At 45.9% G+C, this 23,531-nt stretch overlaps 7 protein-coding genes across 7 annotated transcripts; 5 read left to right on the top strand and 2 right to left on the bottom strand.

Moving 5' to 3' along the window:
* Positions 1-154: 154 nt before the first annotated feature.
* Positions 155-1,018, top strand: PHATRDRAFT_14366 (predicted protein; the record flags this gene model as incomplete). Its single annotated transcript, XM_002181892.1, has 1 exon — positions 155-1,018. One exon carries the CDS (start codon positions 155-157, stop codon positions 1,016-1,018), a length of 864 nt encoding a protein of 287 aa, XP_002181928.1.
* Positions 1,019-1,164: 146 nt separating this feature from the next.
* On the bottom strand, positions 1,165-1,476 carry PHATRDRAFT_14374 (predicted protein; the record flags this gene model as incomplete). The annotated part of the gene is made up of 1 exon (XM_002182051.1): positions 1,165-1,476. A coding segment is annotated over one exon (312 nt), but the record flags the coding sequence as incomplete, so codon positions are not given.
* A 1,340-nt stretch (positions 1,477-2,816) lies between these two features.
* On the top strand, positions 2,817-3,020 carry PHATRDRAFT_14355 (predicted protein; the record flags this gene model as incomplete). Its single annotated transcript, XM_002181893.1, has 1 exon — positions 2,817-3,020. A coding segment is annotated over one exon (204 nt), but the record flags the coding sequence as incomplete, so codon positions are not given.
* Positions 3,021-4,298: 1,278 nt separating this feature from the next.
* PHATRDRAFT_47693 (predicted protein) lies at positions 4,299-8,391 on the top strand (the record flags this gene model as incomplete). The annotated part of the gene is made up of 2 exons (XM_002181894.1): positions 4,299-8,348; positions 8,384-8,391. The coding sequence occupies exons 1-2, from the start codon at positions 4,463-4,465 to the stop codon at positions 8,389-8,391; spliced, it is 3,894 nt and encodes a 1,297-aa protein (XP_002181930.1). The 5' UTR covers positions 4,299-4,462.
* Positions 8,392-11,226: 2,835 nt separating this feature from the next.
* Positions 11,227-12,294, top strand: PHATRDRAFT_47694 (predicted protein; the record flags this gene model as incomplete). The annotated part of the gene is made up of 1 exon (XM_002181895.1): positions 11,227-12,294. The coding sequence occupies one exon, from the start codon at positions 11,227-11,229 to the stop codon at positions 12,292-12,294; it is 1,068 nt and encodes a 355-aa protein (XP_002181931.1).
* An 8,311-nt stretch (positions 12,295-20,605) lies between these two features.
* On the top strand, positions 20,606-22,070 carry PHATRDRAFT_47695 (predicted protein; the record flags this gene model as incomplete). Its single annotated transcript, XM_002181896.1, has 2 exons — positions 20,606-21,386; positions 21,478-22,070. The coding sequence occupies exons 1-2, from the start codon at positions 20,723-20,725 to the stop codon at positions 22,068-22,070; spliced, it is 1,257 nt and encodes a 418-aa protein (XP_002181932.1). The 5' UTR covers positions 20,606-20,722.
* A 716-nt stretch (positions 22,071-22,786) lies between these two features.
* On the bottom strand, positions 22,787-23,420 carry PHATRDRAFT_28979 (predicted protein). The gene has a single exon (XM_002182052.1). The coding sequence runs from the start codon at positions 23,354-23,356 to the stop codon at positions 22,862-22,864; it is 495 nt and encodes a 164-aa protein (XP_002182088.1). The 5' UTR covers positions 23,357-23,420; the 3' UTR covers positions 22,787-22,861.
* Between the last annotated feature and the right edge of the window lie 111 nt (positions 23,421-23,531).

Raw genomic sequence — 23,531 nt, forward strand, 5'->3', positions numbered from 1 at the left:
ACAACAGTCCGAATCATCACAACCACGCGATGGAAGCGAAAAATTGATAGTGAGATTGATCGGACGAAGCAACAAGGGCATAGAATGCCTGCCATAAGAGTATCACTTGTCCACCATGGCGTCCGAACAACAGACAGAACAGATCGAAATTGGGATGGGTCATCCTCAACCTCCCAGTTTTCTAACAGCAATGGTTGCTGGAGGCTTGGCAGGTACCAGTGTTGATGTTGCGCTGTTTCCGATCGATACTTTGAAAACGCGACTTCAGGCGCCCGTCGGATTTCTCAAAGCGGGAGGATTCAAAGGCATTTACAACGGTATCGGTGCGGCTGCGGCTGGATCGGCTCCCGGTGCCGCTCTCTTCTTTTGCACGTACGAAACACTGAAACCCGTTGTATTGCGGTGGCAAGAACGAGTTGGGATTCAGAATCAGGATGCCCTTTCCCACATGATTGCCGCTTCGGTTGGTGAGGCGGCTGCCTGCTTGGTGCGCGTTCCCACCGAAGTCGTCAAAGCCAAGATGCAGACCACCGCGGCACCTTTGAGTCTGGCAGACACAGTCCGGGGCGTTCTGAAAGAAAGGCATGGAGGTAATCCTTTGGCTAGCGTTACGGGTGGTCTATACCGAGGATACGGGATCACGTTGTTCCGGGAAATTCCCTTTGCGGTGATTCAATTTCCATTGTACGAAAAATTTAAGGTATGGTGGGGTGATCAACAAGGTACGCCCGTCAGTCCATGGCAGGCAGCGGCCTGTGGTTCGTTTTCAGGAGCCATCGCTGCCGCTGTTACAACTCCACTTGATGTGTTGAAAACGCGGCTCATGCTTGGCACCGACAAGAACGGCAGAGTCTATACTGGCGTGAGCGATGTCCTACGGACTACTTTGGAGGCGGAAGGGAAGACCGCCTTATTGAACGGAATCCAACCGCGTGTTATGTGGATTTCAATTGGTGGATTCGTCTTCTTTGGCGCATACGAAACCTTCAAAGCCACGGTGTCTCCAGTGCTAGGATAGTGTATATAGCAAGCGGAAAAAAGTTTAAAGTAGAGTGCTTATCGCCGCTTGGGAGGCCCACCACGCGTCACCGAAGGCGCTTTTGTCGCGGTCGTACCACTCGCTCCACCGGCTGCTTTCGGAGCATTCGATTTGCCCGGTCGCGGCAGCTTGACACCTAGCTTGCGCTCTAGCTTGCTAATGATCTGTGGGTTGGGAATCGCCTTGCCCGATTCATATTCTGCCACTACTTGTGGTTTTTCGTTGATCGCCGTGGCGAGCTCCTTCTGCGTAAGCTTTTTGGCCGTACGAGCCTGCATAATTGCCTTACTCAAACTCTTGTCAACCTTTACAATAGTGCCCACATCGTCGGCTTCTTCCAGCTTTCTCGCCGACAAGACTCCGCCTGAATGTGCGCTCTTGTTACCCCCGGCACCGTAGCGCTTTTCCGTACTCAATACACCGGCAGCCTTCAGCATACTGACCTGGTGGGCCGACTTTGGGACCGCCTTTTTCACGGCGGTGCCCGAACGTCCAGCATTTGCCGGCGCCCAATCTTGACCAGTTCCAGGATTAAAACTCTGCGGCATTTCCGATGCGTGTGTTTGTAAAGGCCAGTTGAGATGGCTCGTTTCGAATGCGTTGTTGGTGGCGGAACAGATGTGTGCACTCTCTCTAGCTTGCCGTGTTGGCGCCGTTGTCTGTGTCGACGGGCGTCGAAGCTGTGGTGTGCGAACCTTCTTCGGCCTTCCGAACTGCTCGAGCCGGAAACGTGGAGCGCTTGGGCTGTGAATGGTCCATCATTCGTACGACAACAATATTTGGTTATGAGACGATTGCAGCTGAGCTTTCCTCTGTATAAAATCAAGGTACCAACAGTTATAATTAAAGTACAGTGTATCACTGATCTGTATATTGTTGATTTTCCAGTAATTGCCGTAGGAGAATCAAATATTGAGCATCCGGGAATACTTTGCTGTCTGGCTGTGAAACCGCCTTTCACGCAATCATCTGAAAGGAAGCTACGGTGATTTGCCGGCAATTCAATCACAAAACATGCATTTTGAACAAATCTATAGGATTTTACATCATCTACATCTGATAAGTAGACAAGCATTGCGGAAGATGAACTTTCATCCAAGGATGGGACCTCGTACGGCAATGCCGCACGTTTGGATTCTGCTATCCATAAATGACGGCCTCGCCAAAGCGAAGACCTTAAAATGGGATGTTCTCGTCGAGTCGTGCACTCATCAAAAACGCCACACGAACTCTATTGCCAGCCACCAATCACGAAGTAAGGTCTGAGCATAAACGAGCTTTTTTGTAGTTCATGAACAGGCCTGTCCATATATTGTGCACACTTCACAGCTCAATACTGCAAAAAGACATCATCTTATGATTCGCGTCGAACCACAAAATGTCTCGTGCCTTTAAATCCGAATACGCCGGTGTGGACATTGAAAGCGCGAGTGGCGCGATCCAGAATCATACGAATTCGAGCAGCGTTACGGATTGCGGTTGCGGAAATGCCACTTGCACCTCGTCTGCGTCAGGGAGCACCACCGCTGCTGTGCTTTCGATTATGATCATTTCTCTCATTTTCGTCGTAGCCATTATCCTTGTTGTCGCCATGCAGAAGAAGCAAGGTCGAACGTCAAGACGCGTGGGGGAAGATACTAGTCAAGCGAAGCGAACGAAACTTGCCGAGCGCGCTGATGCGATTGAATTATCTCTTTTGACTTGGCAATGGAGTGCTTCGGAATGTGAAACTCCTCCACCACACATCATACTTCCTGGAGAGCAAACCTATGGCAACAGTTTCAACGCATCAGAGCAAGAGGAGAGCAGTGATACCGAATGTGCTATTTGTTTGAGTGAGTTCGCTGAAAATGATGAAGTGTGTCGAGCAAGAAACGTCGACTGCAAGCACATTTATCACTCAAAGTGCCTTAAAGCATGGCTACTAAAACACGATGGCTGCCCAATATGCCGACAAGACTACCTGAGTTCCGCTGTCTAGTTTGCAAGGACCCTCACTATGTTAGACTAAATAGATAGAGTACTGATGTGTCGGTGAAACTATTTGAGGTCCCGTTCATCCACATTGTATTGATTTGCCAGTATGACTTGACAGTGATACCTGTTTCATACTAGTTTCTCCTAACTGTAAGGCCCAAAACATACTTTCTTAGTCAACCCAACAAAGAACTGTTAGGCTAGGAAGGGCATTGGATTCTCACGGACATATTCTTTTGTATTGACAGTGAACGCTTGTGTATACCGGTTGAGGTAGTACTGCATACAATAAAAATGTCACTCATGACGTCGCGGGATCCATCCACTTTAGATCTCTTGGGAAGACAATGTCGCAAGAAAGATCAAGTGAAGGGGAAGGTTCACTCATGTAAGTGTCGTACTGTGGGTAGTTCAACATTAGATATATGCGCAATGAATAGGAAATGTCAGACAAATATTACGACGACCAAGAAAACTTTTGACAGAAAATAATAAAAGGAACGCCACCGATGTTTCGGAGCTCTTCGAAAAAGCGCCAAAATACCCTCAAGAAATCCAACTCTTTCGCCATTTTTTGTTCGCTCTACAACAGGATGTACAATCTACGCACACAATACAGAATTCTTCTGCAATAGAAAAATTTCATTGCAGGTCGAGCAAGAGAACAAATTAGCCAGAATGATTCGTCTCGGATGATAAATTATAGCCACACAATGCTACAATTTGATACTACGTTGTAGATAGAATTGCTTAGCCTTAGCATTGTTTGTTGGAACATCTATCTAGGATTCACTAGCTCTAGATCTTGGCCTCGTTGCCATTTCCTTTTTCCTGGCTCTGTCGTAGGACAGACGCAGTGGCCAGACGACTGTCCTCGTCGGGTTCATTACCCGTGTGTGGCATGCCGGAGGAAAATACGAAGCGTCTCATAGGAAACCAAATATTTGCGTTATGCACCCAAATGTTTGCAACATACACAACTCTGGTTCCGTTGCATGAGGCGTATAAGACGACTCGTCTTATCAAACCTGATATGCTAGGAACGAAATATTCCTGATTACCATACGGTTTCCCTAGATGAAAGTTGTCAACAGATACTGTTGGCACCATCCGAACTCGATGGTTTGGCGATCACATAGGTGATCCAATCATCTCGACAAAAACTATGTCAATGGTTCGATAGCCAGTACATTGGCTACGGGGTTTCTACGTTCGTACATTCTGTTTCCAACACAAAAGGTTTCATTTTGGAATCTATATTTTAGTCTCACAATCTCAATCTAAAAACCTACCGATTAAAACAATCGGAGCCTCTACGAGGCTTTCCCCCCAACTTCTACTCTTTCGTCGTATTCTACAAATACACTCGTAAGCAGGTAGAACTTATCAGTTTACTCAGACCCAACCCAGCTCTAATTTTTTGAGTTTTTGAAACCTCGACAACGAATGCGTCGTCCGAGGAAGGTCACTCCCGCTGTTCCGGCCCCTGCCGCAGCGACGGACTCACCGGCTGATGCCGCGTCCGCATCCAAAGAGGATGAGGAGTTCGGAGGATTCGACTCCTCCGACGGTGAGGAGCCTTCGGGCACCGCACCGCCATCGCCAGCATCTTCGGATGATGAAGGTGATGGCAAAAAGACTGCAAAGCCTTTGGCTCGCAGCAAGAACACGTCTGACGAAGTCAGTGTGATCGAGAAAAGCGTCATCGACGCAGAGCCTCACTTGTCTAAAGACAGTGACGGTCTCGACTCCGTTCCTCGGCAAGACCGTGTTGAACGAAAGGCCTTGATGGTCGTCCTCCGTGACGTCATCTGTGTTCCATTGTCAGTTGCGGCTGCAATGTTGAACAACGGCATTAAATCATCTGATGATTTCCGTCTTCTCACGAAGGAGGACATCAATGATCTCTGCATGCGGCTCAAAATGGGCTCCATGCATACCAAGCGAATACTCGTCTTCGCCAAATGGATGCATCACGCACCCAACTCAGTCGATGTCGCCAAAGAGTTCACGGCTTCCGTGCTACGCTTTGAGATGATGACTAGAGCCGCGGCGTCGTATGATAATGTGACTACGACGGCTGCAAAGGCTGAAAAATCGGCTACTAGCCTCTTGCCTGAACCGTTTGATGGTTCGCAGAAAAAGTGGCTCACTTTTCGTTACGGTTTCGAAGCGTGGGCAGGCGCAAGTGGGTCCACTTTTACCGCGTGCATCGCGCACCATTCGGATCGGTATTCGAAAGCCGACCCAACCGGACCCCATACGTCGCCCCGTGACGTTTCAGATTTGTTTGCACTCTCCCCAGTTGTCAACATCACCAGGAACGCAACAATCTTCTATACTCTCATGTCGCTAACCAGCGCTGGGGACGCCTGGGGACTTGTTGAGCCCCACGAGCACACTAAGGACGGACGCAGTGCCTGGATTTCTCTATGTGCCTTCTATGAAGGAACGAGCCAAGTGGGTCTCACTACCGAGCAGGCTCGCGCGACAGTTATGGAGTCGGTGTATACAGGACTGTCCAAACAGTTTTCCTTCACCAAATATGTCGCTCGGCATATTTCTGCCAACAATGCCCTTTTGCGTAACAAGGAGGGCTATTCGGACGCTCAGAAAACGAATTTCTTTCTTAAAGGGATTACTGATCCGGCACTCCTTCCTTATAAGGCAACTGCCGAAGCGCGACTCGATGACTGGAATTTTAATCGGGTCGTCAACTACATGCGTACGTCCGCGACGAAACTCAGTTCCAAGGACAGAAGCGACTCACGGAACGTACGTCAGACAAAGACCACTGGCAGAGCCACCGGCAACCAACGTGGTAACGACAACAAACGGCGTGGCTCGTCCAACCGTCCGTCGAACAAGGGGGCTGAGAAACCTTCCCGCCCTCATAAACACGTCTTACCTCCTGAGCTGTGGGAAGCCCTAACCCCAGCTATCAGGGAGAGTATCTTGAGCGCAAAACGCAGTATTGCACCCCCTGGCCGTGAGGCCAAAAGGGCTAAATCCTCAGATACAGATAACTCTAGTTCAACCGTTGAATCTTATTCACAACTGCCTAGTAGTAAAAAACCTATTCGTAAACATACATGCGAAGATCACGTCCAAGTAGATTCCAGTACCCCTGAAACCCTACTTCGTGACGCACCCACAGACATTTCACCCCACGTCACCACCAAAAAAGTGACATTTGGTGCAGGTGTCCTCTTTGGTCGGTACGCTAATCGCGTATCGTTGAATCGTATGGTCCGCTCCGGCAGTCATTTCGATCAAGCCCCTTGGCGCAAGTCGGATTTCCGACTTAACGATGCGACACTAGTTCGTATTCGTCAGAACCGCTCACGCGGAACAAAAACTCCCACCAATTATGGTGAAGCGGTAATTGACACTGGTGCAGACACCGTCTGCGTCGGTGCCGGGTACTCTGTATTGTCATACACGGGTCGATCAGTCAGCCTTCGCGGTTTTCATGATGACGGTGAAACGTTTGAACGGATTCCGGTTGTCACGGCGGCAACCGCCTATGATTATGACGACGGAACAACCGTGATTCTCATCTTTCATGAGGCACTGAACCTCGGGCCCACACAGACCACCTCGCTCATTAATTTGAATCAAATCCGACATGCCGGACATCAAACCGATGACATTCCAAAATTTTTGTCGCAAGGCAAATCCCTTCACGGCATCGAAACTCTCGACGGTGATTATATCCCGTTTGAGCTCAAAGGTCGTGCATCCCTGTTGTATTCTCGCGTACCTACTCAACATGAGCTTGACAACTGTCAGCACATTGATCTCACTTGCGATCAACCATGGGACCCCAACAGTAAAGATTGGGAAGAAAATGAAGCAAAGTACACGCGACACGATCGTTCTCGTCGTGCCTGCTACACCGACAGCGTACCGGTTGACATTCTCCCGGATTGGCCTCCACTACCCGTTTCCCCTGGATCCGTTGTACCGGATTTCCATAACCGTGTCATGAACCCTCGCGACATCGTTCGCGAAATCAAATACGCCACTATCGGTGCGTCCATATCCAGCCCTCGGGTGTTGGACGTCGACCGCGATAAATTACGGCGAATTCTCGGACATGTGCCGATGGAAGTAGTTGAGCGTACTCTTACCGCCACTACACAACTAGCGGAGCGCACGGGCGAAATGCCTTTGCATCGTCGTTATAAAACCAAGTTTGAACAACTTCGGTATCGACGTTTGAAATGCACACTTTATAGTGATACTTTTAAATCCTCTATAAAATCCTCGCGTGGACATACCCATACTCAGGGTTTTGTCTGTGGTGACTCTTACTTTATCTATCATTACCTAATGAAAGCAGAGTCCGCGGCAGACCAGGGTCTCGCCGAATTCATCCACAACATCGGTATTCCTGCACAATTGCACACCGATAACGCGAAAGTGGAAACACTTAGCAAATGGAAAAAATTAACTTCCAGTCACTGGATAAAGACGACGGTCACTGAACCCTACTCTCCGTGGCAAAATCGTTGCGAACACGAATTTGGTGCTGCGCGCATTCACACGCGCCTCGTTCTCGAAACCACCAAGTGTCCCGAACAATTATGGGACTACGCCCTTGCCTACGTCATTTTCGTACGTAACCACACGGCACGAAAAGCGCTGGCCTGGATCACGCCTATTACTGCGATGACTGGCGACACCCATGATATTTCTGAAATCCTGGTTTTCGAATTTTTCGAACCAGTTCAGTATTTTGACAATCCTGATGTCAAATTTCCACAGAATAAAGCCAAAGTCGGCCGTTGGTTAGGTATTGCCACCAATGTGGGCCAAGCCTTGTGCTACCATATTTTGACGGACAAGGGTACTGTAATCACTCGATCTACTGTTACACCTCTCCAAAACCTCGATTCGTCTGCTCTGCAGACTGCCCTCGCTACTTTTGACGCCACCATAAGGGAGATTTATCAGCCTTCTGATTTCGCCCTCGGTAACAAAATCAAAGCGCCGGCTTTCCGCCGTGACGAAGCGATGAAAGTCGCTCGGCGATCCGACGATCCCGGCGATGGCAACACCCGTAACAGACACGTGTTATACGATCTGAACGAAGGGGATGACCATATTCAACTGGATCCCGGGCTCACGGTTGACGATTTCTTCGAGAACGACTCACCGGATCAGGACCCCACCTCCTTAATTATTGGTACTGACGTTCTACTCACTTCGGGTGCGGTTCAGCGCCAGGGCCGAGTTACCAAGCGCGATCGCGACGGTACTCCAGTCCCTAACGACGACCCTGGAAATTTCGTCGTCGAATTCGACGACGGTACCGAGGAAGTCCACGGTTACCAAGCTCTCCTTGATGCTGTTTATAAGCAGGTCGATGATGACGGAAATGAATGGTATACCTTTGATGATATTGTCGATCATCAAAAACGCCCCCGCGGTGGTCGGGGACGTACGCGTGGATGGTTTCTACGCGTAAAATGGGCCAACGGTGAATTTACCTGGGAGCCCCTCACCTCTTTGAAGGAGAGCAATCCCTACCCGGTGGCCAAATATGCGGCCGACCACGATCTCTTATCCGAACATGCCTTTTCTTATTGGGCTCCCACCGTGCTGAAAAAGGCCGATCGATGGATCCGTGCTGCCAAGACGCGAAAAAAGAAAAATCGATACAAATACGGAATAGAAGTCCCTCGCAACGTACCCCACGCTTACGAATTGGACAAGCAGAACGGCAATCACCTCTGGCGCGATGCAATTCGCAAAGAAATGGATACACTTGAGAGCATGAAAACCTTCACTATCAAGGATAAGGGAGAACGAGCGCCCTCCGACTACAAAAGAATCCCCATGTGGATCATTTTCGATGTAAAAATGGATTTCCGGCGTAAAGCCCGACTCGTCGCCGGCGGACACGTCACCGACCCACCAGACGAAGATACTTACTCTAGCGTCGCCTCCCGCGAGAGCGTACGCCTTGGCTTCCTCCTTGCAAGCCTCAATAACCTTGACCTTGTGTCAGTTGACATCGGAAATGCATACGTCAATGCCGATTGTCGCGAAAAAGTCTTCTCAATCGCCGGGCCCGAGTTCGGTGAACACGAAGGCAAAGTCGTATTAATCGCGAAAGCGTTATATGGCCTCAAGTCAAGCGGTGCCGCATGGCATTCTCATCTTGCACAAAACCTCAGATTCCTGGGTTTTGTATCGTCTAAAGCGGACCCTGATATGTGGTTTCGTAAGGCACAAAGGCTTGACAAAACTGAATATTATGAATATATTATCAGTTACGTCGACGATTTAACAATCGTTTCAGCCGATACTAAAGCAATTTTAAAAGCGCTTGAAAATATCCCTTATACACTTAAGGGCGGTTCTGCACCCAGAACATTTCTGGGGGCAACCACCGGAGTGCATACATTTAACGATGGCACCAAAGCGTGGTACATGTCTGCAAAACAGTACTTAACAAACGCAATTCTCAACATCGAGCAGACGCTCGGTGAAAAACTGCCTAGCAGCAGTCGCATCGTGACCCCGCTTCCTCACGGATATCACCCTGAGTTAGATACATCGGGTTACCTCACCGATGACCGCACGAACTACTATATGAGCCTAATTGGCATTCTACTATGGACGTCGGAACTCGGTCGGATCGACATCACTCAAGAAGTCGGTTTAATGTCTCGCTTCAATGCAAGACCACGTATCGGACATTATAATGCTGTCCTTCGCATGTTCGGTTACCTCAAACGTCACCTGAACTCCAAACTCGTCTGCGACCCGCACACGCGCGATTTTTCGCATATTAACTTTGTCAACCCTTCTTGGAAAGAACAATACCCCGACGCACAAGAAGAATTGCCCCCGGATATGCCCCCACCTTTAGGGCGCGCTGTGCAAGTTTCTGTCTTTGTCGACGCTGCCCACGCAGATTGCCACGTCACGCGACGTTCCACTACGGGCATACTCGCTTTTATCAATGGCACACCAATTCGTTGGTACTCTAAGAGACAAAACACAGTCGAAGCCTCGACTTACGGATCTGAATTTGTTGCTATGCGCATCGCTTCCGAAATGATCATTACATTGCGTTACAACCTACGTGTCCTTGGTATACCTATTGACGGTCCCGCAAATGTATTTTGTGACAACATGAGTGTTGTCACCAGTGCGACGATTCCCTCGTCCGTACTCAAGAAAAAGCATAATGCTATTTCTTATCACAAGGTTCGCGAAAGCATTGCTAGCGGGGCAATGCGGATCGCACATGAACCTACCGGCTCAAATTTGGCCGACACGTTGACGAAATGCCTACCTGGTCCACAACACAAATTCCTCGTTCGTCACATACTTTATTGACCCAAGGGCAATAAGACCTTCGCTTTTCAAATTTTTTGGAACCAATCTTTCGCCCGGATTTTGTACTCCCGGACTACAAGATTGAAGGGAGTGATAAATTATAGCCACACAATGCTACAATTTGATACTACGTTGTAGATAGAATTGCTTAGCCTTAGCATTGTTTGTTGGAACATCTATCTAGGATTCACTAGCTCTAGATCTTGGCCTCGTTGCCATTTCCTTTTTCCTGGCTCTGTCGTAGGACAGACGCAGTGGCCAGACGACTGTCCTCGTCGGGTTCATTACCCGTGTGTGGCATGCCGGAGGAAAATACGAAGCGTCTCATAGGAAACCAAATATTTGCGTTATGCACCCAAATGTTTGCAACATACACAACTCTGGTTCCGTTGCATGAGGCGTATAAGACGACTCGTCTTATCAAACCTGATATGCTAGGAACGAAATATTCCTGATTACCATACGGTTTCCCTAGATGAAAGTTGTCAACAGATACTGTTGGCACCATCCGAACTCGATGGTTTGGCGATCACATAGGTGATCCAATCATCTCGACAAAAACTATGTCAATGGTTCGATAGCCAGTACATTGGCTACGGGGTTTCTACGTTCGTACATTCTGTTTCCAACACAAAAGGTTTCATTTTGGAATCTATATTTTAGTCTCACAATCTCAATCTAAAAACCTACCGATTAAAACAATCGGAGCCTCTACGAGGCTTTCCCCCCAACTTCTACTCTTTCGTCGTATTCTACAAATACACTCGTAAGCAGGTAGAACTTATCACGGACCCCACTTACTAAAAAGCGCAACTTGTATCGCAGCAGGGAGAGTCCTTCACGCCCAGCGCCCCATGGTTCAACACGTCGCTCGCTTTTCGCAAGCTGAACAAAACAAAGACACACAGGGGACCGGAGGCGTCCGTCAGGAGGCGACTTCAATGGGTGAAGAATGGGTCGACCGCGGCGTCGAAAGTGCCAAAGATGTTGCCGGAAAAGCGAAGGAGAAAGCCGAGCCTGCCCAAAAGAAGGCCGAGTCCGCGATGGAGACCACAAAAGAACAAGGAGAGGCAGCGTATGAGAAGGCCAAGGAACGCGGTGATGAGGCTTATTCGAAGGCGAAAGAAAAGGGCGAGTCATTAGCCGAAGCAGCTAAAGGAAAAGTAGAGCCAGCAAAAAACAAGGCTGAATCAGCGATGGAAAGTACAAAGGAACATGGAAAGGAAGCATACGATAAGGCTAAAGAACATGCTGAGAACATGAAAGCAAAGGCCAAAGAAACGGGTCAGTCGGTTGTCGAAACGGCAAACGACACGGTCGACTCTGCACAAAGAAAGGCGAAGTCGGCTATGGAGACTACAAAAGAGCACGGGGAGGAAGCGTACGAGAAGGCCAAGGACCGCGGTGGCGACGCTTACGAGAAGGCTAGGGAATATGGTGAGGAAGCATACATGAAGGCACAGGAAAAGGGTGAGCCAGTTATGGAGATGGCTCAGGAAAACGCCGAGTGGATGGCATCAAAGGCCAAGGAAAAGAGCCAAGAAGCCGTAGAAAAGGGAAAACCCTATGTAGCACAAGCAGCCGAAACGGTCAAGGAGAAAGGTCATGAAGCAATGGAAAAGGGCAAGCCTATGATGGAGAATGCTACGAAACAGTTTCAACAAAAATCCAAAGAAGTTTACGAAAAGGGTAAGGAAAAGGCTGCTCCAATGATGGAATCTGCCCAGGAAAAGATACATGAAAAAGGTCAAGAAGCTGCTGCCAAGGCGAAGGAGCTGGGATATGTAGCTGCCGACAAGGCCAAAGACCTCGGGAAGGAGGCTGCCCAGAAGACAAAGGAAGGTGCTTCGGTCCTTTTCGAAAAAGCCAAGGAAGCTGCAATCAGTGCAAAAGACAAGATCAAGGATTCATTGTCCAGCTAAACTTATCCTAGTAGGTGCATCTAAGAGATACTTTTGAATTAGCCATGCAGTCTGCATAAAGTCATATGGAGCATACACAGATTGTAATTTTTGAATAGAAGAAATTCGGATTTGGGTGACGATAACGTGAAACAATAGCCATTTGGGAGAGAGGTCTTAATTCGAATGTAAACTTCGTTTTAGCTGCGAAACTACTTCTAGATAGTGAATTAAGGGTACAGGGCAGAAGCGTATTAGCTGCTTCTGCAATCAGACACTTATTGCGTTCCGGTCATGTTTTCTACTTCATTTCGACTGATTGTGAATAAAAGTCAGGTTGAAACTCGTAGCGGCGCATGTCTTCTTTCAATCGCGGAGGTGCTAATGTTTTTCCTTCACTGTTCAGCCCTTGAAGATAGAAACTTGCTAGATATAAAAATGTCAACCACCATGAGTCTCGCTGCCAAAGGTCTTTGCATCCTTTGGCGTTCTCCATATTTTATTTCGGCGAGATTTTACAGCTTAGAATAATAACTGCAACATAATTACTTTGTGAATCGCAGCACTACTTGTTCTTTAGGCAAGAGTCAAATTATTTGAGGTGCCCCAGGAGACCAAGATAATTTCAACATCAAAATCGCGCTATTCATGTAGTGTAACGTAGGTCAATAAAAGTCCTTCCCAATCCCCTCTAGCCAAACCATGTCCAATTTGCAGCATTTTCATTGGCCCGCATACTTCTCTACTAGTAGAAAACTGCAACGATAACAGGCTAAAACGTGTCTGTGGGACCAAAGGATTGTAGATACGATAAAAGACGTAAAACAAAGACTTATAAGCATAAACCCAAGATAAAGGGATAATGAACCCCGATATGCTTGTCGTAGGGTTTTTCTAGTCCCCTCACATTGAGACCATGAACATAATCTTGCCGAAATGTATCCCCTCAAAACCACAATGGGAAAAATAGGGAACCAAATAAAAATAAAACTTCGACACTGCATGCAATGACAAATATAATGCAAATGCAATTTGTCCCAACATTGAACCTGTTGAGAACGGGAAAGTCGGCAAACCCTTCTTGTAACTTGAATCACCATAAAATACTTCGTATGATAGCCTGTCTCACTGGACCTGTTTGAACCTTCGTAAGTATATCCGCTAAATTTGATTCTGATGGTTCATATGCAATCTTGATCACTTTCATGGCAACATTCTCTTGTACGAAATGGTACGCTATCGCGTTACTTTTCTTCTTCAACACTGATTCTGGTGCCGTAGTATTGTATACAACCGACATATTGTCGCAAAGAACTTTAGCCGGACCATCAATAGGAATACCCATCATACGTAACTTGTATCGTAGACCTTGTATCATCTCAGTAGCAATCTTTAATGCAACAAACTCACTACCAAAAGTAGACGTTTCAACTGAATTCTGACGCTTCGAGAACCACATAATCGGAGAACGATTGATATAAATCAAAACACCTGTTCGAGAACGACGAGTAACACGGTCTCCCGCATGGTCAGCGTCAACAAAAGCTATAATCTCCACCACCTTACCACGTGGTTCTGGAGCATTCGGTGGAATAGGCTCTTTAACATCACCGTAAAAATCTGTCCAATCCGCATCATCGTTAAAGCTGTTGTCAATCACCGGATAAGAATCATCAAATACCAATCGAGACTTGTGATGTGACTTCAAATATCCGAAAATATGAAAAACTGCAGCTAAATGTCCTTCACGCGGCATCGCGAGAAAAGATGAGAGCATAGACACCTCACACATTATATCAATGCGACCAATTTCAACTGCCCATCTCAAAACTCCTATCTGTGACTGGAAATAGTTAGCACGTTCTGCATCCAACACAGGGGAAACATCGAGTTCCGGTCGATAATTTGACGACATAGGTGACGTAATCTTTGTAGATAAACGTTTTCCAACTTCATCCAAATCCTTTTCAACATTTGCAACTGCCTGTTTCACATAATTCGTGGAACTCATTGACCATCGCTGTTTCGATGGATTATCGGGAAGCGTAAAACATCCAAGATTTGCTCCCAAATATGCCTCGGGTGTCTTAATTGATTCAGGCTTGAGTTTAAAATGCATACCAATCGAATCCAGGATCTTCTTCGGATCTGTACTGATACATAGGAAATCATCGGTATAAATAAGCACATACTCAAAGTAATTCGTACCATCATGTTTCTGAGCTGGTCTAAGCCAAACATCTGGATCTGCAAGACAAGAGATAAAATGCAACTCCTCCATTGTCGCAGCTAAGTGAGCACGCCATGCTGCCCCACTCGACTTCAAACCATATAACGCACAAACAATAAGTGCATAACAACCTTCCATTGACTTTCCGAACTCTGGACCACATGTTGTATATACCTTTTCGCGAACTGGAGCATTCAAATAAGCGTTCTGCGCATCAGCTCCAAGTTTATCCAACAAATTCAAAGATGCGATGAGTAAAGCAATGTGAACACTATCGCGCGAAACAACACTGGCATATGTAATCGAACTCGGCGGATCTGTAACGTGTCCCCCGGCGACGAATCTGGCTTTGCAAGTAAAATCCATTTTGATATCAAATATCATGTGACATGGTATCCATGTATGAGCAACTGATTTAGGAGCATCCTGATCGAGAATTTTAAATGCTGGCATAACATTTGTCATTTCCTTCTTGATTGCATCCGACCACAAAGAAGTGTTAGTATCTCGGTCAATCTCGAGAGCTTGCTTGACCGATTTCGGCATACAAATACCAAACTTGTGAGTCCTTTTAAGGTATCTCGTCTTTACCGCTAAATAATATGATCACGTTTCTGCAATACATCCGGTACCCACCAAGCAAAAGCTGGCTCATGAAGCAATTTGTTAGCAATGGCATATTTGGCGACTTCAATTGGATTCAATTCTTTCAAATCTTTAAGAGGAAACCAAGTTGTAGATCCGTCCTTCCATTGCAATAATAATGCCCAGCCTTTAGTGGTCCTTCTTATGCGTTTCACACCATGTTTGTCCGTATAATACATGTCGTCAGGGGCGACTGCCGATCCTTCCATCCTGTGATCAATGATCTCATCTACTATTAGAAACCGGCAACCTTCATCATCCACCTGCGAATATAAATGTTCCGCAATAACATTAGCAGCAAATTCCTGCACATTACCATCTGGGAACTGGACTTCCATAACTCTCGTATCCAAAACAGGATTGGGATGAGATTTCCCGACCATATTACCATTGCGATCCTTCTTACGCGCAATGACTGTACCAGTGGTAGCAATGTCCTTGTACGGTAACACAACTTGAGCATCAAGGTATTCATCAAAAGCTTCATGATCTAACTCGTCTGCTTGAGGCATTGTCGGCTCGTCACCTGTCGAATCATCTGAATGAGCGCAAAATACATTATACTTTTCAGGAAACACAGGGGCAATGGCTTCATCAAAGTTATTATAGTTCAAAGTTGCGTCAAATGAGGACTTGTCTAATTGCACCACCCTGGAATTTAGATCAGCTGTAGAAAGTGGCAAGTAAGAAGTTCGAGATACCACTTGACCACTTCGAACAAGTATACGCGCACACATAACATCACCAATGTCATACGCAGGACCAAGCCAGCGACCTAGATTCCGTTTGTCCTCCGGAAAGTCGACTGGGTCCAAATACCATATCCAATCATACCAAGCAAATTCACACAAGTGACTGATATCTGTAGTATCACCCAACACTGCCGTGTTCGGTACATCGTCATTCAATGCATAAATGTTATGAGCAATTGACGATCAAATCATACTTTGCAACTCCAGGCAAAAATCCCATAAATATAATGGTGCAGATGAGTTTTCCATAGCCATGTTAGTCATGCATTTCAATGCTCTGATTGCAGTCTCAGCTCAATTCAACCACGGTGAGTAAGGTTCAATCTGTCTAGCATGAGATCCTGCAGCACGAACCTTCCGTCTGAATTCACCCTGCACCAATTCTTTCGCGCCATCGGAAATAATCTCCGCTGGAACACCTTCTCGATGAAACAACAAATCCAATGTCTCATGAGCAGACCGCTTTATTTGCGGTGTTTTGGCCTGATTTCCGCAAATAACCGCAAATAAGGTTTCAAAATCGCCGCATACTAAAGTACTAAGTTAACTGCAACTTAGCTTCATCCACGTAGAGCTAGTACAAAAATATAACTCGAACCCAAAGTGGCCCACAATCCTACTACTGTATTTGATATGACAACATAGCTAGTGTGATCTCTGAAAGACTTTTTGTGCTTTGTTCAACACCAATGTCCTTGCCTGAGTATTGCCATCACATTGCAGTTGTTAGTAGTGGCAATGAAGAATTTGATACAAAGTTACCACCTATACTTCCATATAAGCTAGCGGCAACCAACATTAGAACATTTGTCAAAAACATTCAGATGCATTGAGCCCAACTGCAATGGACATTTACAGACGAAGAAATTGACCAGCTCAGCCAGGAGTTCAGCACTTTTCTTCGAGCATATTGAGAAGAGCCAATATTCCAAGAGGTATTGCTCTGCTCCTGCAGTCGGAAGCACAACTTTTCAGACAGTTGGGCAGCGACACATGGACGGTTCCCGCTTGTTCAGGAATTGAGTGGTGGGCTGGCCTCAACATTTCCAAACACAGCGACAGTGGAGTCTGACTTTTTGGTCATAAACCAATAGAAAGACAGCACTCAACAAGATCTCACAGACTCTTCCCTTGAAGGCATTTTACTTTATTAGTAGTACAATGATCTTAAGGCCCTTTTGGCCCTCATTCGGGAATAAAAGTACAGTCAAAAATACAGTAAACATGGAGAAACCTAGGGCAATTTAGGGTTATTCCTAGGGTTCCGCAAATAACCGCATTTAAGGTTTCAAATTCACCGCAAACAAGCTATTTGCGGTTATTTGCGGGATTCCGCAAATAAAGCGGTCTGCTCATGAGCATTACCTTTTGACTTCATAGCATAAGCACATGTCCAATCAAGATCATTGACGTAAATCTGGGGACAGGTATTTCCGCTCAAAGACATTACACAAGAAAACATTGTATCCGTATACACACTTGTACGGAGATGTCGGTATCTGAGCTGACTGGTAGTTGGCTTGACTCTCTGTGTTAGAGTATGACTGGCAATATCCTTGACTCCTCTCTGAGTCGTAGCCAATAAAGTTCGTTTCGCTGCAGATAAACCGCTATTCCAATGTCTGGCTAACTCTTCAGGAGTAACTCTGTACCTGTAATTCGACAACTGAGCAACACTCACAATACATGTCTTTTCGAGTGCTTCGACAAAATGCTGTTCATTGAGTGACACCGAAATACTAGACAACACAACTGATACTGTACTTTCGTGTGACAAAACCATTTGAATGTTTGCATGACCGGATTGACTTGATACCAAAACACCTTTGCTATTGGTATACTTCTCCTCCTGATGAGGAAAATCCGTCGAATAAGGATCCCAAATGGGATTGTCATAGGTGAGACTCAACTTGTGAAAATTTCGAAACTCCTCCGGAGACGGCTTTCGCACTGGCAAATACGAAATCACACCATCTAATTGCAGATGCAATTTAAGATTCTCCTTCGGAAAATAAATCGAATGTGACAAATCCGTGGGGTTTTCAAGTAAAAATCTTGGACAATCATGGACCTGCACATCATTTAACCGGAGCTGATTTGGATTTAACAAATTATGTTCCATAGTAGGAAAGTGCAAGGCCTGATGAATAATTAAAATAAAAGTCTCATATGTGTAAGGATGATCATATGCAAGAGCAGCAGAGACAATTGGTACAGACCGGGCTTGTCCCAATGTAGATAAAAATGCAGAAACATCAACCGTTTGAGAGGTTTCGTGAAATATATAAGCCTTCTTTCCGACGCAACAAGTATCCGCGTGAGAATCTAACTCCGCATGTGATATAAATGCACTCTCCAGTGACTGTATAGAAATAGAACGTGTTGATACCACCAACATATTTGAACTTCTCTGCAACATGTTCCGACCTGCTGACGACTTCGAAGTAAGTTGTCACAACTCATCTTTGATTTCTTGTCATCCTCCTTTTTCTGAGAATCAACAGTAGAAGCATTGCGTTTACCACCAGCTTCTTGACGTAACATATGTAAGTGACGCTTCTGTTCAGCATTCATACTCTTGTATTCATCAAAGGTATAATACTTATCCACCATACCCTTGGTAGAACCTTTGTTGAAGACACCTTTATCACCGCGTCCACCGCGACCTTTCGTACCACGAACTGATCCTTTACCTCGTCCTTGACCACAACCAGATTGACCTGACAAAATATTCCGAAGCTGAGCTTGATTTTGTTCTTCAATAAACTCACTGAGGAAATTCACTGTGGATTCAAAATCATTTTTCAAAGATGGGTTAGCACAAACAGTGGCAATTGCAGAATTGAGAAACAATGCCTGAATACGTTTCAAAAATTTCCGAACTTTTGCAGCCTCTGTTAATGGCTCTCCAAACTCTTCCAGATCTGTATGAACTTGCTGATGAATCTCAGCAAAACGTTCAAAAGTAAAGTTACGACACTCTCCGTTGTAAAACTTTGACTCAAGATCACCTTCAGCACGCGTCATAATCTTTGACTGATTAGTCGGTCCCTAATAATGTGAGCAAAGTGCAAACCAAGATGGTTGTTATCCGGACCTTCAGGAACTTCTTTGTCTTCACGAATGACATAAGCCAATGGAACTCCCGTTGTTCCTTGAATTTGGAGCAAATATTCCGCAATATTTTCAAAGGCATCACGGATTTTCTTCAGGTCTTCAATTTGTCCAGGAGCAACAAGGTCTTTCGCTAACTCTTTGTCTTCGTTCTCAGGCTTCTTAATCTCGATCATCGAGAAAATACGCGCCGCATTGAACTGAGCCGGATAAGGCCGAGAAGTGCGCTTGAGATGACAAACATAGTATGCCAATAACACAAGGCGCTCCTCCGCAGTGGGTGAAATTGCTGCACCATTGCGAGGAATCATTGCCGGAGCTCCAGGTTGTTCTGCGTTAGGATTTGGAAGCGTACCCCCGGGACGACGGATGTTCTTACACATGTCCTTGATGAAATCATCCGTTGCGATCTCGAAAACATCCATAGACGTAATCGAATCCGTGATAGCATCACATTGTTCAACATCAACAATGCTGATTGCTTGTAAAACATTTCGAACTTGAGCTAAGGCAGCTGCCATGGTCAACTTTCTCCTTCTTCACCTGTCTTAAATTTCATAAAACTTCGAAAGCTGGTTTGACAACATTCAGTGTTCTTTCTGCACCAAATGAACCCCAGAATTATTGATCACTGATAACATCACATGTGAACACCACATAAATACCTATATAAGTGATATCGATACTGAATACCGTTTGAGAACCATTTCAATAAAACGCGACGAACACCATTTTCATGTCGCAACCCATAATACGAGATATTTGGCTGATATCTATCAGAGTGGAGGATCCACGATTACCGTTTGGTACAAGTCCGATAATTGTTGCTGTATAAGTAAATGTTCCATGCAAACAAACTACTTATCATCCACAAATGGATAAAGCTTGGATCCGAGCTTTTAGCAAACAATAAATTCTTGTGCAATGCACCTTCTTTGGTAGATGAAGAGATCCATGGAAGCGTCCCACCAAGGAGATTTTGCCTCGTTTCAGACCGTTAGACGGATACGAAACCCAGTTACCAATCAACATGTCTACCACATGGACCATAACAAGAAACTGGCAGTATATTCCAGGCCTCTGCAGGCTTCGGCGACTCAACAATGACATGAAGAGCCAGGTATTTTAGCTTTACCTCCCCAGGCACTATCGGACTTGGCGATCACTTCAAACACTCAAATCACAACGAATCACCCTACCTTTGATCCCGCTACCTCAGCTTAGAACAGCGGGTCTGATAAACTAGAAAACTGCAACGATAACGGGCTAAAACGTGTCTGTGGGACCAAAGGATTGTAGATACGATAAAAGACGTAAAACAAAGACTTATAAGCATAAACCCAAGATAAAGGGATAAAGAACCCCGATATGCTTGTCGTAGGGTTTTTCTACTAGCTAGCTAGAGAGGGGAGTAGACCTGGAGGTAACAAGTAAAACCTTAATCTAGCTTAAAAAGGACGTCACTTTTAGTTTCGAGAATCTGATGTTATTCATCGTCGAAGTTTAAGGCTTCACGTCAACAAATATTACGGAGAATGGACCGAGCCCCGCGCCTATTTACAGTTAGTTATCTTGAAAGCCCTTTGAAACTCTCAGCTGCAGCTGGAGCTTATCTTGGTGCAGAATAAACAAAAAAGGACAGGCAAGCGTTTGTGAATTCTGGCATTGTCGAGATCGCTGACCAAGAAATTTCCATTCACGCTGAAAAATGAACGTTTCGCTCATAGGCAAAATAAAAAGAGGTATTAAGGAAATTTGCTCGGCAACGAGCAATAATTCATTTCCAGCCGTTGTCGACAATCCATGTTGGGGTCTGCCGAGCCAATGTTCCTTGTCTGACTTGCTGCGATGCTTTGAAAAGGATAAAGTGGTCGTGTACGAAACTGATCATTTTCTAGCCTTGAACAAGCCACCGGATCTTCGAATGGATGGACACCACCCTTCGACGGTACTCAAGCTCCTAACCTATTGGTATCCTCCTCCTGCCTTCCAAAATCTTCAGAGTAAGGGACTTCTGGAAAAGGTTAGCGAGTTTGAAAACTACAGGAATATTGAAGGCAATGAGCTTAGACCCTGTCACCAATTGGATTACGCAACGTCAGGCATCCTTCTCGTCGCTCGGAATCGGCAAGCAGCGGATCAAGCTCGAGTTTCATTTGAAGAGCGGTCCACTCGAAAAACTTATTTGGCACTCGTCCACGGCCACCTATCGGTACCAAGCAATATTCCGGTCATGAGGAGAACGGACATTGATGAGCGAATGGGTCGGCTGGAGGAAATATACCGACAGAGTCGTCGCAAACACCGGAAGGACACATATAGAGGATATCAGCCTGCCCATGGCTTGTTTCAGCAGCTCCAGCAACAGCACAGTAAAAGAGCAAAAAAAGAAAAAAAATCGATTATCAGATTCCGAGTGGAAAACTGTTTGGAATGAGCTACAGTTTACTAAAACAGAAACAGACCATATCCTTAATTTAAGTTGGAAGGAGGTGAAGGCGTCCGGAAAAACTGAACCTTTTGATCGCGCAGCAGAAGTATTCAACAAACTTCAATACAAAACGTTGTTCCCCGAGGATAAAAGTGCCGAGTTGTCGCTCCCGACTTTCTTTCGCGATGAAAGTGAGGACCCAAACACACTCTTCATTTATGCTTCTGTCGCACAGGTTCCTCACGATTTTGCCATGCGAATAAATCCAAGCATGTCGAATGCCTCTGCATATTTGAAGGTTGGGGATTCATCCCTGGACTACAAGCCGTCTCTCACACGATGCGTGATTCTTAAGCATGCTGCCATTAGAGGGCAACCGGTTACAAAAGTTCGTCTTGAGCCTCGAACTGGGCGACGTCATCAGCTACGAGTACATTCCGCATTGTTAGGGCACGCCATAGTTGGAGATCAAACCTACAAAGCCCCAGGCTCTCCCGACCTAACGGATCGCATGTGTTTGCATTCTCAATGTCTCGAAATTCCACTTTTTGAGGAGTTAATCAAAGTCGAAGCACCAGATCCCTTCCTTGTAAAGAACCGTGAGATATTGGTACAGCATCTATGATAGTTAACTATAGGTTGCTTTTCTTGATTCCGAAATCCCATCATTTGAGGAGTGAAAGGCTTTGTTACATAGTCGCACTTCAATAATGAATAAGAAAGAAAAGTTAAGGTAGCGCTTCCGTTTCACAGGTAGTATACACTCAAAATTTATAGCTGAGGACGAAAAGTGAGACAATCTTGGTCTACACCTAAAATACGACCTGGCCCAACAAGGGCACACAGATCGCCACAAAAAGTCTCTCTGTGCTGGGATCGAACCAGCGGCCTCAAGATTAACAGTCTTGCGCTCTGCCAACTGAGCTAACAGAGACCTTACGATTGAAATCGCCGACAAGAACGGCGGAAAGATGAGTATAAATAAGGAATCTTTGTGATAAACTGACCTTACAGTTAGTCCTATTGATACTATCATCACAATCAGACTTATCCAATGGGTTATGTAAATGCCAACGTAGTCAGATTGACATCGGATACATACATCCGACTGCGTTGAATTCGGCTGACTAAAAGCAAGGATAGTGAATTCGGCTGATAGTGACTCTCGTCGGGTGTCCACAATCTGCTTAAAACGTGGGGACTTCCTCTCAGGCTGTATGTAACAACACTAATTATTCACTGTCAATACACAAACTTCGGTGCTGGATCTAGCACGATCTCTGCGCAACCGATGATAGTGAGTATTGCAAACTGACAAACTTAATAAACACCGTCAAATGTAGCATCACAAAAGAATCTATTTTAGACAGTTAGGTATAAAAAGGATTTCATGTTTTGGAGGCCTTCCAAGAGTGCTTATTCTTCCGGGATCTCGATCTCACCATCATCAATGCTTGCCTGAATATCGCGCGGCGATTCGCCGTTGACCGAGCATCCGATCGAGTTGGCGGTTCCGAGAATCTCTTTTACAGTTCCCTTCAGCTTACGAGCCATGGAACGTTCGCGCATCTGACGAGCAATATCAATGATCTGGTCAAGCGTCAAGTTGCCGTCATGTTTGACATTCTTGACCTTCTTGCGGTCACGAACGGGCTCGTTTAAGGCCTTCATAACGAGAGACGAGCTGGAAGGAATCATACTGACAGTCGCCTGACGGTTCACTACAGTCAACTTGACGGTAACGTTAAGACCCTTCCAGTCCATGGTGGCCTTCTGAATATCCTCGCCAACTTTCTTGGGGGACAAACCAAGAGGACCGATCTTGGGGGCAAGGGAGGAGGCAGAACCAATCTCACCACCAACGGTACGCATGATCACGATCTTAACATCATCACTCGGAGGAGGGCCCATGGTGTTTACAGACGATGTACTGTATTTGATAAACCAGTGTGGTAACAGACGACGACGACCCTAGATTGATGATTTGTGCGATGAAGAGGTGTTCAAGAGACTCAACGGGTTCTCGCTCTACGATGGCGAAACCTGAATAAGTAAGGCTGGTAAGCGGTAAACTGAATCTTGTGAA

Source organism: Phaeodactylum tricornutum, chromosome 14 (genome assembly GCF_000150955.2).
Source record: "Phaeodactylum tricornutum CCAP 1055/1 chromosome 14, whole genome shotgun sequence".
Taxonomy (NCBI): Eukaryota; Bacillariophyta; class Bacillariophyceae; order Surirellales; family Neidiaceae; genus Phaeodactylum; species Phaeodactylum tricornutum.

Bases quoted from the DNA above. Each gene is read 5' to 3' on its own strand.
- PHATRDRAFT_28979 (XM_002182052.1), bottom strand. From the start codon at position 23,356: ATGGGCCCTCCTCCGAGTGATGATGTTAAGATCGTGATCATGCGTACC.